Consider the following 17161-nt stretch of genomic DNA (forward strand, 5'->3'; position numbering starts at 1 on the left):
TTTTAAATAGACATTCGGACAGATTAATTTCGGCCACCGATTCCGTAGTCAGGGGGTTAGAACTGCCGACTGTCATCACGACGGTTCTAGGTTCGATCCTCAGCTTGGGATAGGTGTTAGTCTAGCGGCACTGATGAGTTGTGAAACAACGAAACAGGTCTGTATGTCGATGACTAAAATATATTTTATATATATATATATATATATATATATATATATATATATATATATATATATATATATATATATATATATACTAGTAGTTCAGCCCGGCTTTGCTAGGGCCCTATCTGTGAAATTTTATGTAAAATTTCAAATGTTTTGACCAAAATTGTCTGAGACAGATGTGATAGAGACCGCAGAGGTAATTTTTTTTGACTTTGATCCTAATTTTGACCCCTTAACATTTATTCATTTTTTTGGTCTCAAAACAAAATAAAAAGTTTGACCCATGTCCAAGTCATCTATATCTAAAGTTTCAAGTCTTTAAACCCAAAATTGGCAGAGGAGTTTGGTAGAATCTGCAAAGGTCAACTTTTTCAACTTTGACCTTTTCGCAGCCAAATTTCCGTCCCCAAACTGATTAAAATGCTTACTGCATGTCTGAATATCCGTCATGTAAAATTACAAAATGTTCAGACCAAAAATTGGCTGAGCAGTTTGCTAGAGATTGCAAAGGTCAAATCTTTTGAACTTTGACCCCTTGGCAGCTCAAATTTTTTACCCAAACCGATTAAAAACTTGTCCTACCTTTGAATACACTTTATGTAAAATTTAAAATGTTTAAACCAGAAGTTTTCTTACATGATGTGGTCTCTACCAAATTACTCATAATTTGGTAGAGACTGCAGAGGTCAATTTTTTTAAAACTTTGACCCCAATTTTGACCGTTTAAATTCAATTAAAAAGTTTGATTCATGTCCAAGTAACCTACATTTAAAATTTCAAGTGTTTAGACCCAAAATTGGCGGAGGAGTTTAGAAGAGTTTTCAAAGGTCAAATCGTTAAACTTTGACTCCTTGACAGTCAAATTTCTGTCCGAAAACGGATTAAAAAGATTTCCCCAAATCTCATATCCTTTATATCAAATCTCGAATCTGTAGACTGAAAATTGATAGAGTAGCTAAGGTAGGGAAATACACACACACACACACACACACACACACAATTTCATTTTTATAGATATATAGATAGATGTATATACTCGTAGCTATATTGAAAAAAAAATGCACTTTTTTGGTCTTAAAACTATTAAACTTTAAATTTCATATCGATAGTGCTTTTAACACAGTAGACTTTTAGAGAGAGAGAGAGAGAGAGAGAGAGAGAGAGAGAGAGAGAGAGAGAGAGAGAGAGAGAGATCCGATGAGCAGAGCACACACCACCTACAGTCAAGATCAAAGTGAAGTATCTGTTCTTCAGATGCTGCACTTCCATTTCTTGTTCTCTTTCGATGGATGAGCAGTCCTTCACGACTGAGACAATTTTTATTTTTGTACCTTTTCTTCACGTTAAAAAACGACCCTGGTGTCTAACTGTGTCCCGTGGGGAGGGATTGTAAATAGGCATAGTCTAAGAGGGACGTATTTTGCATTGACACCGGTCAGCCATAAACGAAGTCTCGTCGCGTTCACGTTCTATCCGTTATTTTTCCTAACATACGAGTCACCAGTATTTTCTTCAGGACGAACGTATTCTGGGATGACACCGGTCGTGCCCCCCCCCCTCCCAAACGAGATCTCGTGACCGAAGTAAAATCTCTTATACATAATTTTTCTTTGTCTCAACGATATTAATAAATCCAACGAATTTTTAAAGTAAGTATGAAAAATAATATTTTTGCTCCCCCCCTTTTATTTTTATACTAATTTTAAGTTCCTCATCGAAAAGACACGGAAAAGTTGTCAAAAAAAATAAACAAACAAATATATAAAATAAATGTTGCCAAAGGCAAGTTACTCTTCTACCTAACGAATTGATGTTTTTAAAGTAGGTAGGAAAAATATTATCCCCCCCCCCCCCACCTTCCGCTTATTTTAATTTCCTCCACGTCGAAAGCTCATCAAGTACAAGAAAGTCGCGGGTTTGTATTACAATCCGCAGGGTTACGAAAAAGTTGTCAAAAAAAAAAAAAACAAAGAAAAAAAAAAAAAAAAAAAAGCAACGCAAATTGTGTCGGAATCAGCATACAGACGAGTAGGGGGGGGGGAGAAAAGACGGTTTAAATCTTGCAACGAAATGTCGACGTTGCTTACAAGCAGTCTTTCCTTGTAAAAGTAACAAATGTGTAATTTGTCTAATAAGACAGCAACAACTACTACCACAACAGCAGAGCGGCCACTCCTTTTTATCTACTCCAACTCTCAGTCAACGAGATTCACGCGTGACTGAAATGTCTATTTAACTTGTAAGGAATAGGCAACTCCAGGACCAGGTTCTTTGATTCTTTGATTAACGGACCACCGGCTGTGTTGGTCACAGCTACCAGCATTCCATTCTTCCCCACCGACCTAACCTCGGCAAGTCAACCAATTCAAAATTCTCACAAAATATATAACAAATAAATGTTACCAAAGGCAAGAAGTTACTCTTCTACCTAACTGGATAAGTTTTTAGTGTTTTTATTTGATGTAAAATGTTTATTCGGTTCGAAAAACGCGTCGTGTTAAGAACTACGTATGAACAACAATAGACCCCTCCCCGATAAATGTCACAGTAACATTTAGTGGGTAGTTTTTTTTTTTACAAGGGAATTACCACTTATCAAGGCCCAGAGGCCACTCGACGATAAGGGTTAAAGAGTGTACAGTGATCAAACGGACGATATAGCAACCTGGCAAAGGTTTCAACCACCATTTTGTTTTATTTCTTATTTTTAAGCCTTTGTCAAAGGTTAAAAAAAAAAGCGCACGTATGAAAGCGGACCCCCTCCCCCCATATCTTTTTTTATTTTCGTCTCTTTTACATTTTTGGTACTTGTTTAGTTGGTAAGTGTTTATTTTAACTGTAGCACAACGCCGACTATTTTAGTTTGTGTGTTTTAGGGGCTATTGAGACTACTGAAAACGAATCTAGCATTTAAATCCGTCACAAATTTACCGTTTGCATGGTATTAACCCCTGGACCTAGGGACTATTTTGCGCTATTTCACTGTGTTTGTTAATGCCATGGGCGAGCGCATTTTCTTACATGATGGGTTTGCGCGTACACAAGCGTAGTAAAGTGACTTGTCACATCGCGGAGGAATCTTTAGTGGACATTTAAAATAATTAGAAAGTTTTCAGAAAAAATAATAAGATGGTTCATTTTTTGTGGTGTTACGTAGTTTTTAATGCTTTTTAATTGATCTAAAAAATTAAGTTTTCACAGCCGCCACAACACCCCCTCAACTCTCCCCCGCCCCCTCAAATGTAAACAGAATTTTTGTGAAATATCAAACGGTTCTTCGACACATTGCTTATGGAAAAATTGATTAATTAAACTGCAAAAGCACTTGTTAAAAACTATATAATCGAATAGCCCCTTCAAAAAAAAAAGAAAAGAATGAAAAAAATGTTTTTTGTAAATCGGTCGTGAAAACTTACTGACAGCATTATTTTTACTATTAAATGAGGTGAAAACTGTTTTTATGAAAAATATTTCTTGTAATTTAAAATCTCCACCATGCCTTCTGAAATGTCACGTGACTATGTATGTGCACATTTCAGTAAGAACTACTTGCACATAGTGTTAATGGAGGTGGTAAAATGGCACAAAATAGTGCCAAGGTCAAGGAGTAAATACCATGCAAATAGTAAGTTTGCGACGGGTTTGAATATCAGATTCGTTGTCAGTGACCCCTAGAACTCTCTAGAAACACAAACTAGAATGGTCAGTGTTAGGGTTAGGGTTAGAGTTGTGTTACGGTTAAAATAATCATTCACTGTTTAGTTTAATGAAGACATTAAAATATTGAAAAAAAGTTATATTTTACCCGTTATGGAATTAAGTTTTTATGAAAACATGTTCACCTAATTTGATCAAGTAATTTTTTTATTTAAAACATTTTTTTTTTACAGAGGAAAATCAAATTTTATTGCTATCGATTGTATCGCAGCCATCTTGCCTATTTCACACATAAGTAGGAGAGGTGCCTTTTAAATAAAAAGTTGATTAACAAAGAACAAAAAAAAAAAGAGATTAAAAAAGGACAGATAAACTCTTTAAAATAAGTAAAAAAAAACCTAAAATATTTATCTAGCTATTTTTTCTGCCAAAGCAATGATTGTAGGAGCTATCTCCCTTGTCCAGGAAATAGGTAAGATGGCCGCAACACAATCATTCTCATTAAAATTTCCTCTGTAAATAAAACTACTTGATCAAATTAAGTGAAATTTTGGTGAACGTGCACTGGGGGACCACCCGAAGACGGCCAATGTGCACTGGTTGTCCAATCTGCAAAGGGTGTTTATTTCGAAAGCTGTTCTTAACATTTTTTATGAGAACTTCATTCCATAACGTGCACGTACAATATAATATTTTTTTTTCAATATTTTCGTTTTTAATGTCTTGATTAAACTGTACAAGTACCTATTCTTTTCCAGAAGATTATCATCGAATGGTCACTAATCTACCAGGTTATATAAAAAATAAAAATCAGGGTTTGTATTACTGTACACATAGATTCGAAAAAGTTGTCAAAAAACAAATATATAACAAATAAATGTTATCAAAGGCAAGATAAGTTACTTTTCTGCCTAACTGGATATATTTTTCGTGTTTTTATTCAATGTAACATGTTTATTCAGCTCGAAAAACATACAGTGTTTACCGATGTATTGGAAAATTCAAGATGGCCTCTGACTCCCTCTTTAACACGGTAAGTTTGGGAAAAGGTGTTATAAATAAAAAACTGGATAAAATACTGTTAAAAACTCATTCAATATATGTTACCGTGACATAGCTTGACATATATTCGGCGGGTTTTTAATAGTATTTTGTATAGTTTTTTATTTATAACACCTTTTCCCAAACTTACCATGTTAAAGAGGGAGTGAGGCGCCATCTTGAATTTTCCAATACATCGGTAAACACTGTATGTTTTTCGAGCTGAATAAACATGTTAAATTGAATAAAAACATGAAAAATATATCCAGTTTGGTAGAAAAGTAATTTATCTTGCCTTTGATAACATTTATTTGTTATATATTTGTTTTTTGACAACTTTTTCGAATCTATGTGTACAGTAATACAAACCCAAAAATCAATATTTAATATTTTTTAAGGGGTGCTCTTTTTAACAATGTTTTTATAAATCAATCCACCTTTTTAGAAACATCAACTTATTTCTGCCAAATTTTGTGAATTTAACCTTTTTTTTAAACTTAAAAAGCTAAATCCGCAAAATTTGACCAAAAAATTTGATGCTTCCAAAATGAAGCATTGATTTACTAGAATGTTGTATTAGAAACAGAGCACCCCTTAAGAATTATTTTTGATAATCTGGGGTGCTTATTTAGAATTACACTTATTTAAAAAAAAAACAGGAAGCGCCTGAAGAATCGGCACTTCCTTTACAAATTTTTTCCGTTTCATCTTTTCTTTTTTTTTTTTTCCAACTATTTCTGTGGATTATCGATTAAATACTAACCTACTAGATTCTAAAAAGTCAAAAAAGAAAATAAAAGAAAATCAATATTTAAAGATTTGGAGGGGGTTCAGTTTCACATACAATGTTTTAGTAAATCGATCCCCCATTTTTAGAACCGATTTACAGCCTTGTTTTGAACATTGACTTCTTCAGCTTCCCTCCCACTCGCCACCATTATTATTATTGTTTTTTTTATTTATTTTTTGCGACTTTTCACCCGTTATTTATTTCACTTACCTTAAAGTTGTAAATAAAATTGGACATAAAAACACAAAACTTTTTCTTGATAATTTTTTTCTCGGTAATATAAATTATTTGAATTACAATAAAAAAAAACAGAATTCTAAAAAATAATTATTTTTAAAAAGCTTTAAATCATATTAAATTCAAATATTATACAACATGAAGTTTAAACAAAGATTTTTTTTTATAACAGGTTTCCGATAATATAAAATATATTCATATAATAGAATATATGACGCTTGAAATAACAAAAATTGTAAATCCAAAATCGGCCTAAAAAAACTTGCTTTGATTTTATTATTTAAATTGATAGGAGATGATCTTTATTTTTTTTTGTGCCTTTTTCCAAAAGGTACAGAGGCCTGTAAGCTACATTATCTTTAGATACATAAGTGTCAACGAAAGACCTTAAAATTAATTTTATTTTATTATCTCTCGTCTGTGTAGTTTGTTAATAAAAATCTATTTGTTTTATGAAAGGTAAGCCTTATATTATTTTTTATCCATAGCAAAAAAACGTTACTTCCATTAACCATTATAACGCCAATGCCCATCCAAAGAAATTGACACAAACACATGAAACGATGACGTTGCTGTTAATGTGTACAATGCTGACGTTTTACACAACGCTGTGGAGATACCTAATATATTTAAAATTTACAATTCTTCTGCAATTACTTTCGCATTTTTTATAATGTAAAAGTTTATATATATTTTTTAGTAACATTCTAAAACTTTATTACATTAAATGTCGGACCTGGAGAATCTTGCCCTCTCTGGAGAATTTTCAGCTTTTTTTTTCTATTTTTTCTATTGAATAGACACTAGCCTATCAGATTATTAAAAAAATGAAAAATTCAATATTTTAATATTTTTTTAAAATTTTTGTTTTGAATATAACGTTCTAGTGAATCGATCACCCATTTTAGAACCACTCGACATTCTTAGGCTAGTTCATAAATAATAAATTCATAAAAAGGCTAAATTTAATGAATTTAGCCTTTTTTAGATTATTTAAAAAAACAAAATCCATAAAAAGGCTAAATTTCGTAAATTTAGCCTATTTTTAAGCAGTTTATCCTCTCAGATTTTAAAAAGCAAAATTCATAAGAAGGCTAAATTTTGTGAATTTAGCCTTTTTAAAGCAGTTAAGCCTTTTTAGATTATTTTAAAAAGCGAAATTTATATATAAAAAAAGCTAAATTTTGTGAATTTAAAACAGTTTAGCTTTTTTAGATTTTTTTTTAAAAGCGAAATTCATAAAAAGGCTAAATTTTGTGAATTTAGCGTTTTTAAGCAGTTTAGCCTTTTTTAGATTTTAAAAAGTAAAATTCATAAAAAGGCTAAATTTTGTGAATTTGTAACATTACTTCTGTGTCACTTGTGAATTTGTAACACTCCCTCTGTGTCACTTTAAAATATCAGTGTTTTTTTTTTTTATTTTATATTAGTGTTTTATATTGTAACCTTAAGTCGGAAGAGTTTAAAATCGATCCTTAAAAAATGTTGTTTTTTTTAAAGATTTTTAAGTGGTCTTAAATTTTGGATCAGCAGTGTATATGTGTCTATCATTTAATGAGTTTTTTTTATTTAAAATGGGTGTTTTTTATTTAATATGGGTGTTTTTTTATTTAATATGGGTGTTTTTTTATTTAATATGGGTGATTTTTATTTAATATGGATGTTTTTATTTAATATGGGTGTTTTTTTATTTAATATGGGTGTTTTTTATTTAATATGGGTGTTTTTTATTTAATATGGGTGTTTTTTTATTTAATATGGGTTTTTTTATATAATATGATTGTTTTTATATAATATGATTGTTTTTATATAATATGATTGTTTTATATTTAATATGAGTGTTTTTTTATTTAATATGGGTTTTTTATATAATATGATTGTTTTTTATATAATATGATTGTTTTTTATATAATATGATTGTTTTATATTTAATATGAGTGTTTTTTTATTTAATATGGGTTTTTTTATATAATATGATTGTTTTTTATATGATATGATTGTTTTATATTTAATATGAGTGTTTTTTTATTTACTATGGTTTTTTTTATATAATATGATTGTTTTTTATTTAATATGAGTTTTTTTTTACAGGCAATAATTTAGGACACAATTGATCGACATTATCTTATGTGTATTTTTCTTGATGTTTTTTTTATTATACAATATTATATGACTTTTATTTAATATGCTGTTTTATATTTAATATGCTGTTTTATATTTAATATGCTGTTTTTTTATACTTGCCTGGGTGTGTCGAGGTGTATGTGTAAGGGGGTTGGTTGAGCAAACAAAGCCTTAAAAATGAATTAAAACAACTCCAAATAGCAGCGAAAACTCATGTGTGAGCAAAACCAAAAAAATAATTAGGAATAGTATGCATGCTCGAACCCGTAACGTGCAAGAGGAAAAAGAGGTGGGAAAAAAAAGCAAATGGTCTTATCAATGCGTCCTTCGTGGTTGTGATGTCACAGGCATTCAAAATAACATGTTTTATGCGGCGTCGTTCACGCGAGGCTCGAATGATTTTCCAAAATGTTGACGAAAAAGCTTAACTATCCTATAAAACGGTGATGGTGAAAGAATGGATGCTTTTGGACAATTTTTGGATATTATTCAGCCGAGTGACTGAGTTTTCAAATGATACAATTTATCAGTGTTGGTCGTGTGTGTCAAAAGTTTTAGTGGGACATACAAACATACATTCTAACGTGTTTTAAATTTATATAATAGATGCTGTTTTATATTTACATGCTGGATATTTTTTTTTAATATTGTGTTTTTATTTAATGTGGGTGTTAATTACATAAGGGTATTTTTTATTTAATATTGTGTTTTTATTTAATGTGGGTATTAATTACATAAGGGTATTTTTTATTTAATAAGAGTTTTTTTTCTTTAATAAGGGTGTTTTTTCTTTAATATGAATGTTTTTATTAAATACTAGCCTGGGTGCCTAGCGAGGTGTAAAAAAAAAAAAGTGGTAGTAGGCAGGCAGGCAGGCAGGCTAGAACTCATGACGAGGAGGTGGAAAAGAAAATGAAACAAAACCTGACGTCTTATCCCAACTCCATGACGTGACTGTAAGTGTAAAGCATTCAAATTTAAATTCAAAGAGATGACTTGCACAAATGGTGTTGCTTTTAAACCTCCCATGAAGGTCGTTTTTAATGTGAAGGAAAATCAGTTGGCAATATCCAAATAAATAGTAATCGCAAGTATGAAGGGTTTCCCTTACATTGACCAAGGACCAATTACAGAACAGATACTACCCGGCTTGAAGGCCAGGCGTTTGCATTTGAATAGTTTCACTTTATTTATACAAAAAAGACAAACAAGCACTTGAAACAGTGGCACGGAGGGAATTTTTTTAAACTCGTTTTAAAAAAATGAAAGAAACCGAGATATTATGATCTAGGAAGTATAAGAAAACTTCTCCTGGAATCTAACCGATGCGAGAACCCCGACACAAAAAGCCTTTCGTCGACATACACAAACACTTGTCTATTTTGCCTTATATATAATAGACTAGCCTGGGTACCTGGCATTGCCCGGGTGTTTGGAGACATGCGCTCATTTTGCCTTTTATATATTAGATGGATGTTTGTTTTTTTATTTATTATAGTATTTAATATTGGTGTTTTTTTTATCTAATATCATTTTTTTTATTTTATATCGGTGTATTTTTTATTTAATATGCATGTTTTTTTAATATGCATGTTTTTTATTTACAGGCATTATATATTTATTGTTTCAACAGCATAATGTTATTTATTTAAAGATAATCAGTTTGTTTTTTTATTTATTATAGTATTTAATATTGGTGTTTTTTATTTAATATCATTTTTTTTATTTAATATCGGTGTATTTTTTAATTTAATATGCATGTTTTTTTATTTAATATGCATGTTATTTACAGGCATTATATATTTATTGTTTCAACAGCATAATGTTATTTATTTAAAGATGATCAGTTTGTTTTTTTTTTAGAAGAAAACGACACTATTTTTAATTGCTGTATATGTTTTTCAATTTACAGGCAATTATTTTGGAGAGAAAAAATCAGACACAACTAATCGACATTAATTGAATAAACAAAGAAATGGAGAAAGACAAAAAAAAGAAGACTTTTTCTTGTGAATTTTGCGGTAAGAACTTCTCTGAGAATGGTCACCTGAAACGCCACATTCGAATTCACACAGGTGAAAAACCCTACGCCTGTGAGGCGTGTGATTCGGCCTTTTCACAACTCTCTGCTCTTCAAGTCCATGTCCGACGTCACACTGGAGAAAAACCATACTCCTGTCAAATCTGCAGCTCGACATTCGCCGATAACTCAACATACAAACGACACTTGCAAATGCATTCTGGGAAGAAACCATTTGTCTGTAACGCTTGCGGAGCTGCTTTTTCACACAACTATCTCTTAACGCGGCATGTTCGATCCCACACGGGAGAAAAACCACATCGATGCAAAGTTTGTAATGCAGCTTTCATCGACAAGTCGCATCTAACGACGCATGAGCGCGTGCACAGCGGCATCAAACCGTACAAATGTCTGATATGCGAGACCTCGTTGGCAAGTATAAGTTCGTTGAAACAACACCGACAGCGGCATATCGGAATAAAGCTCCACTCTTGCGAATTATGCGATGCCGAATATTACGAAAAGTCGTCATTAAAAATGCACATGCTCATCCACAGCGGAGAGAAACCGTATTCTTGTGACGTGTGCGATTCCTCGTTTCGATTGAAGGCGAGTTTACGAAGACATGTGCGGATTCACAGTGGGGAGAGGCCATACTCTTGCAACATGTGTTCATCGTCGTTTACAAACAGTACTGGTCTAAAAAGGCACTTGCAAACGCATACTGGTGTGAAGCCATTTTCTTGTGATGTCTGTCCGTCAGTTTTTGCCGATAAAGTTAATTTGAATATTCACGTTCAGAAGCACAATGAAGAGAAATCTTGATTTGTTTTCGTAACAAATACATATTGAGTATGTCTTATTGAAGAACATATCTAAGAACACTCCCAGAAATGTAAAGTACATTTATGTGAAATTGTTAAAAAAAAGTGGATTAAGCCATCTTGGAGTCTATAGGAAACACCCACAGACAAACACATACACAGATCTACCAAGACAAAGTCATATATATATATATATATATATATATATATATATATATATATATGTGTGTGTGTATGACAATTTTATTTGATGTTTATCCATCAGTTTTTGCAGATAAAGTGAACTTGGATATACACATTTAGAAGCACAATAAAAAGAAGTGTTGATTTGTTTTGGCAACAATTACGTGTTTGTTGAGCCTGTCTGGCGGGTTTGGTTTTTTACATCAGAGATTCTAAGAAAAATTTCCTTATTTATATAACTGTATTAGATTGGAGCCCTATAATAGTGAACAAGAAGGTTAGCTAGGTAAATATACAATTTATACAGATATGTGTTTAGCCTGTCTGGCTGGCTTGGTCAGTCACATCATGGATAAGGTTAAATTGAATATACAAAATAAACCAAAATAAAGACTAATCTTCATTTGTTTTGATGTGGTATTATTCGCTAAAGCAGAACCAACAATGCCATATCGGAATAAAACTTTACTCTTGTGAATTATGTGATGCCGAATTTTATGAAAAGTAATTCACAGTGGGGAGAGGACATACTCTTGCAAACACTGCTGGTCTAAAAAGGCACTTGCAAACACAAGTATTCGCAGCCCAAATAAGATCTCACTATGGCTACCCCACAGCTTTCCCGAGGAATGGTGCACCTTCTCCAAGTGATATTACCTCAAGTAATAGCACGAAGCTGGATACTCCACCAGACTAGATAAATATTTGTCCTGGAATCCAGTAAGACCAATAGATCAACATGAAAGATATACTACAACATATAAAAATGGTTAATTGGGGAGAGGAAAATTATGTTCTCAATTTCTTTACTAACTCAGTGCTTGAGAGATAAAGAACTTTAATGGAACATTCGCGTACCTATGTATCTCATATAGAGTTCAAGTGTTAGTTCCAGGTTGTGGGCCCCTTGATTTCTGAGAACTTCGACTGAAGTAAAATAAAACAAAAAAAGTGAAAAGCCATATTCTTGTACAATATGTGACTTTTCTTGTTCTCAGAAATCAAGTTTAGTCAGACATATCCAAAGACAACACTAAAACAAGAGAGAGTGCTGGGAAGATGGGAAAAAGAGAAAAATCATATACATATATTGCCTTCAATAAGATATGGTTTTGTACTCCATATCTTTGTGTTTCCATCAATGCATTTTTTCTCTGACCCTTCTCGTCTTGAAACTAACTCAAGTCCTACTACCAACTTCGACTCCAATCGACTGCCCCTTCTCTCTCTCTACTTCCTATAAATCCCATGTGCGTTTCTATTTATATCAGTGTGTATATGTGGAGATGGTAGCCCTATTAACTGGCCTGTACCTAAAACGCACCAACTCATTTTTTAACATGCAGGTGCACACTCTATCGATGGAAATCACTGAGTCTGATATATCACCAGTAAACCTTTGACCTTTCTGCACCTGCCCGATACAAGTAAGTTGGGTTCAACTCAATACCGCATTAACTGCATTACTGACACAACTGTTAATCTATTTTAATAAAAAAAACAGATGCATATACTTCTGGATGCAGGCAAATACACTTGGGGGGGGGGATTAATCTATAAATTTAAGTGTTACTGTTTTAAAATCAATAAATATTTACCGATAAATTCCCGATTCTAATACAATTACAGAGTCAAATTATATAGATTTTGGTTTAAAATCAATAAATATTTATCGTTTCGTTATTAGTTACAGCAAAGGAAAAATAAAGTTTTACACAAAAACAAAATAAACAAGAGAGAGGAATGGGCATACAAATAAACTTTTTGGGAGTTTCTATGCGTGAATGCACAAAACTAATAATAAAATATTAATTTGCCAGGCACAGAATAATTAACCAACACCTCTTTCTAAAACTAAGCAATGAAAGAGTTTATTTCGTAAAAAGTGAGACTTTGACTGAAGTGAAAAAAAGGAATATAATGTTTTAGAATGTTCCTGTGTCGGGAGGCAGAAAACTGAAGTGTTTCCAAGTTGTCCAATGGAGGTCATCAATGAACAAGTCACAGCCTGGAGGATTCAGTGGACAGAGGTCTGCCGTCTTTGCTGGTGGGAGCTCCTCTAGCGACTGTTGGCAAATTCTCGACAATTTCCAAGGGGTAATTAGTTCCTTAATAGATATATAGAATTAATGTACCCTACTAGTTGATAGGTTAGTGCGTTCACCACATCAGTAATAAAGGAGGCATTTATTCACAAAAGAAAATGGTTTGGTGACTGCTGGATGTAGTGAAGCATATCGCGTAGTTGATCTTTTGTCAGCAAAGAAGCAAAACTCATCAACTCGTTTGTATAAAAATATAAGATTTACTTATGGTCGTCGTCACTGTGTCAAAAATTTGTATGCTTCGCTGGATAACATAAAGGGGAAGGTGTCATTTTTCTCCCTTCGACTGGCGTATCTCTCTTATTACCGGATTAGGGTTATCTCTCTTGTTACCGAGTTGGAGTTAGGGTTATCTCTCTTGTTACCGGGTTAGGGTTATCTCTCTTGTTATTGAGTTAGGGTTAAGGTTATCTCTCTTGTTACCGGGTTAGGGTTATCTCTCTTGTTACCGGGTTATGGTTATCTCTCTTGTTACCGGGTTATGGTTATCTCTCTTGTTACCGGGTTAGGGTTAGGGTTATCTCTCTTGTTACCGGGTTAGGGTTAGGATTATCTCTCTTGTTACCAGGTTAGGGTTAAGGTTATCTCTCTTGTTATCAGGTTAGGGTTAGGGTTATCTCTCTTGTTACCGGGTTAGGGTTATCTCTCTTGTTATTGAGTTAGGGTTAGGGTTATCTCTTTTGTTACCGGGATAGGGTTATCTCTCTTGTTACCCGGTTAGGGTTAGGATTATCTCTCTTGTTACCAGGTTAGGGTTAGTTGATAGGTTAGTGCGTTCGCCACATCAGTAATAAATCGATGTGAAGCCATTTTCTTGTGATGTCTATCCATCAGTTTTTTCTGATAAAGTTAATTTGAATATTCAGAAACACAATGAAGAGAAATCTTGATTTGTTTTTGTAACTGAAGAACCTGTCTAAGAACGCTCCCAGAAACGTAAAATACATTGTGAAATCATAAAAAAAGTAAATGGGTGTAAACCATTTAGGAGTCTATTGGAAACAAACTCGCAGACAAACACATACACAGATCCACAAAGAAAAAGTCATATGTAAATAATTATGTATGTGTGTGTGTGTATATATATATATATATATATATATATATATATATATATATATATATATATAAAACCTATAAAATTTAATGTAGTTTCTTCATATAGAACCAAAGATATGAGCATTTCAATATTCAATTTGCCTGCAAACATAGATATATTCATAGATATATTCATATATATATATATATATATATATATATATATATATATATATACCCTAAACTCTGGCGTTGATGAAGGAGAGACTACAACTTGCTGCTATGGTTTCAAATGGTCTTTAAATTTTTATGACACTTGGTACAAAAAAAAACATTTATTTTCAAACTAATAAAATATGACCAAGCTTACCTACATTTGTATATATAGTGTCATATGTAGTAAATATTTATGTGTGTGTGTATATATATATATATAAGATAAAAATTACTCCCAGAACAGCAGCAAAAACTCACCATGAAGCAAGCGAACAACAGAAGATGTTGTGTTTGAAAGAAACAGCTTACCTTATAGGCTTGTATGTAATGGTGTTTATCAGCTGTTTTCACTTGTGAATTAATCCTTTTCGGATAAAGTTAGTGTCTAGAGAGAAAACGCACCTTTCTAGGGCTTTTCTCATCTTAGTTTTTTATAGGATGATGGGGGGTTATTTCATTGCATATCTTTTTTTTCTTTTTTCTACTTGTAAACTTTATATAGTCATGTTTTGGCGGTATTTCATCTTACAGATAATATTGGGTCATCAGGAGAGAATACATACCGTTTTGAGGCCTTCCTCTCTACGACTTGTCCACGTATAGCACCCCCCCCACACGGCCCCTCCCCACTAGTGTGAGGTTCAATTATCTACTCAATACAATGAAAAGAAAAGACGTTTAATAATTAAGCGCTTCCTGTTATAAGCAACGGCTTTGTGCATGTCGTTCAATGTTCTAAGACTACGTCTGACATTTTTGTAAGGATGCGCACATATCGAAGAAAACAATAAAAATAATAAACAATAATAATGATAACAACAATAGTAATAAAATATATATAGGTGTGTATCTCTCTCTCTCTCTCTCTCTCTCTCTATATATATATATATATATATATATTAAAAAAAATAATACATCAGTCGATTAAAAGTAAAATCACAAAGTGTAATACAATCCAAGAAAAAAGTGAACACTATTTGGAATGTTATAAATAAGTCGATTAAGAAAAAAAAAAAAAAAAAAAAGAATCACGAAATGCAAAAAGAACAAAACCCAAAGCGCTTTTTGTACAGACAAACTTTTTCAAGGATATATGTCTGTAAGGAGGAATAGAAATTTTTTTTTTTTTTAATAATAAAAGAATAAGCTCAGATGGAATGTGTCCCATGAAATAGTTTCAACTGCCAGCGAAGGTTTCTCTGCTTACAGAAAGTAGGGAAGCTAAAACTGATGGCAAGCGCCTCGAGGACAGACAGGTGGAACTTGGTGCATCCTCTGTGTAAAACAGAAAAACAATCTAAGTGTTGTCCAATTGCTGATTCTACTAATTTGGGGACTCCTGGAAATAGGCTGATGATCTCGGATGTAACGACTTATGTTTAAATATATATAAAGGGATCCAATGTATATTTTGATTATGTATTCTTTGTCTTGCATATAATAAAAATTTTAGATTTGAAATTTAACCATTTCACATCATAAAATTTAAATTACTAAATTATGACTTATTTGGTCTATCTGGTATATTGAGCAATTTTTATTTAGCTGGGATTGTCTTTATAAAATATTATAGCCAATAATATTTTGTAATATATATATATATATATATATATATATATATGAGCAAACAGTAAATAAAATATGTTAAAAAACACTTTGAAATGAGTTAAAAACATATTTAAACTGAAAAGGAAACACTAGATAAGTGGATAGTCCTTACTCCGCGGAGTTTCAAAGAAATACTTTCCTTCTCATCAGAGGGTAGGAATTAGCAAAATGCGGGATTGGATTTTGCATGCAGAAGTATTTGATGAAACAACAAGTAAGTCAAAGATCTTACTTGAAAACAAAAAGAAGTGAAGCAGAGGGAATATGGTGAAGAAAAAGGTGATTACACACGAATGGATAGTCTGGTGGAAGATAAAAAATCCAGTGATGGTAAAATCCAAATGTAAAACTTCAAAAAAGTTAAAAGAATTTCCATTTGTACAAGTAAAATCCAAGGAGATCCCGTCATTGGAAGAAGATGGTCCATAATAATCCAAAGGCAGAAATCCATGGAAAAATTCACAAAAATGTGTACAAGGAAAAAAATAATATTAATAAAAGAAAAATAAGATGTGCTTTTCACTCTACTTCCGAGGCATTATATATATATATATATATATATATATATATATATATATATATATATATATATATATACACACACACTTTAGAATAATGCAATAGATCTACTGGCATGGATTATCTGTCTTACAAAATATATATATATACTAGCTGTACCCTGCCACGCGTTGCTGTGACTCAAATTGGCGTAATGGAAAAAGTTCCAAAATGAGAAAAAGCATGTTTCTTATAGGTTTAATTTTCCATTTTGCATGGGTACACAGTTTTTGTTCCATTTTCTTAGCTGATATACAGATTTTCCGGTTTGGTGACTCTTGAATACGTAATATAAATTGTTGATGTGAAAAAACAGTCAGTGTGTAACTGTAAGGCCCACAATTGTAAAGATTGTTCCCTGTGCTTTGTTGATGGTTATTGCAAATGACAATAAAATTGGAAAGTTCAATTTCTTAAAGTGTAATGATGTATCCGTTGGAATCATAGGAATGCATGGAATGAAGATATATTCATCTGTGAAAGGTCCTGTTAAGATTGTTATTTCTATGATATTGTTTCTTAATTTTTTTTTACTACAAGCTATGTGCCATTGCAAAGCTTGGATTGGTTTATATTTCACAACATGATACTT

General features: G+C 32.2%; 1 protein-coding gene across 3 annotated transcripts; it reads left to right on the forward strand.

The window, feature by feature from the left end:
- The first annotated feature begins 1609 nt into the window (after positions 1-1609).
- On the forward strand, positions 1610-15901 carry LOC145271097 (uncharacterized). 3 transcript variants are annotated; one of them, XR_013865689.1, is made up of 3 exons: positions 1610-1817; positions 9930-13865; positions 13898-15901. XR_013865689.1 is itself a non-coding variant. In XM_080126640.1 (2 exons), the coding sequence occupies exon 2, from the start codon at positions 9993-9995 to the stop codon at positions 10860-10862; it is 870 nt and encodes a 289-aa protein (XP_079982766.1). In that variant the 5' UTR covers positions 1610-1817; positions 9930-9992; the 3' UTR covers positions 10863-15901. The 3 variants fall into 3 exon arrangements, 1 of the variants encoding a protein (XP_079982766.1); XR_013865688.1 differs by having other exon boundaries at positions 9930-13497; positions 13556-15901; XM_080126640.1 differs by having other exon boundaries at positions 9930-15901.
- Positions 15902-17161: the final 1260 nt, after the last annotated feature.

Source organism: Euprymna scolopes, chromosome 46 (genome assembly GCF_053919585.1).
Source record: "Euprymna scolopes isolate OS-2025 chromosome 46, ASM5391958v1, whole genome shotgun sequence".
Classification (NCBI taxonomy): Eukaryota; Metazoa; Mollusca; class Cephalopoda; order Sepiida; family Sepiolidae; genus Euprymna; species Euprymna scolopes.

Bases quoted from the DNA above. Each gene is read 5' to 3' on its own strand.
- LOC145271097 (XM_080126640.1), top strand. From the start codon at position 9,993: ATGGAGAAAGACAAAAAAAAGAAGACTTTTTCTTGTGAATTTTGCGGT.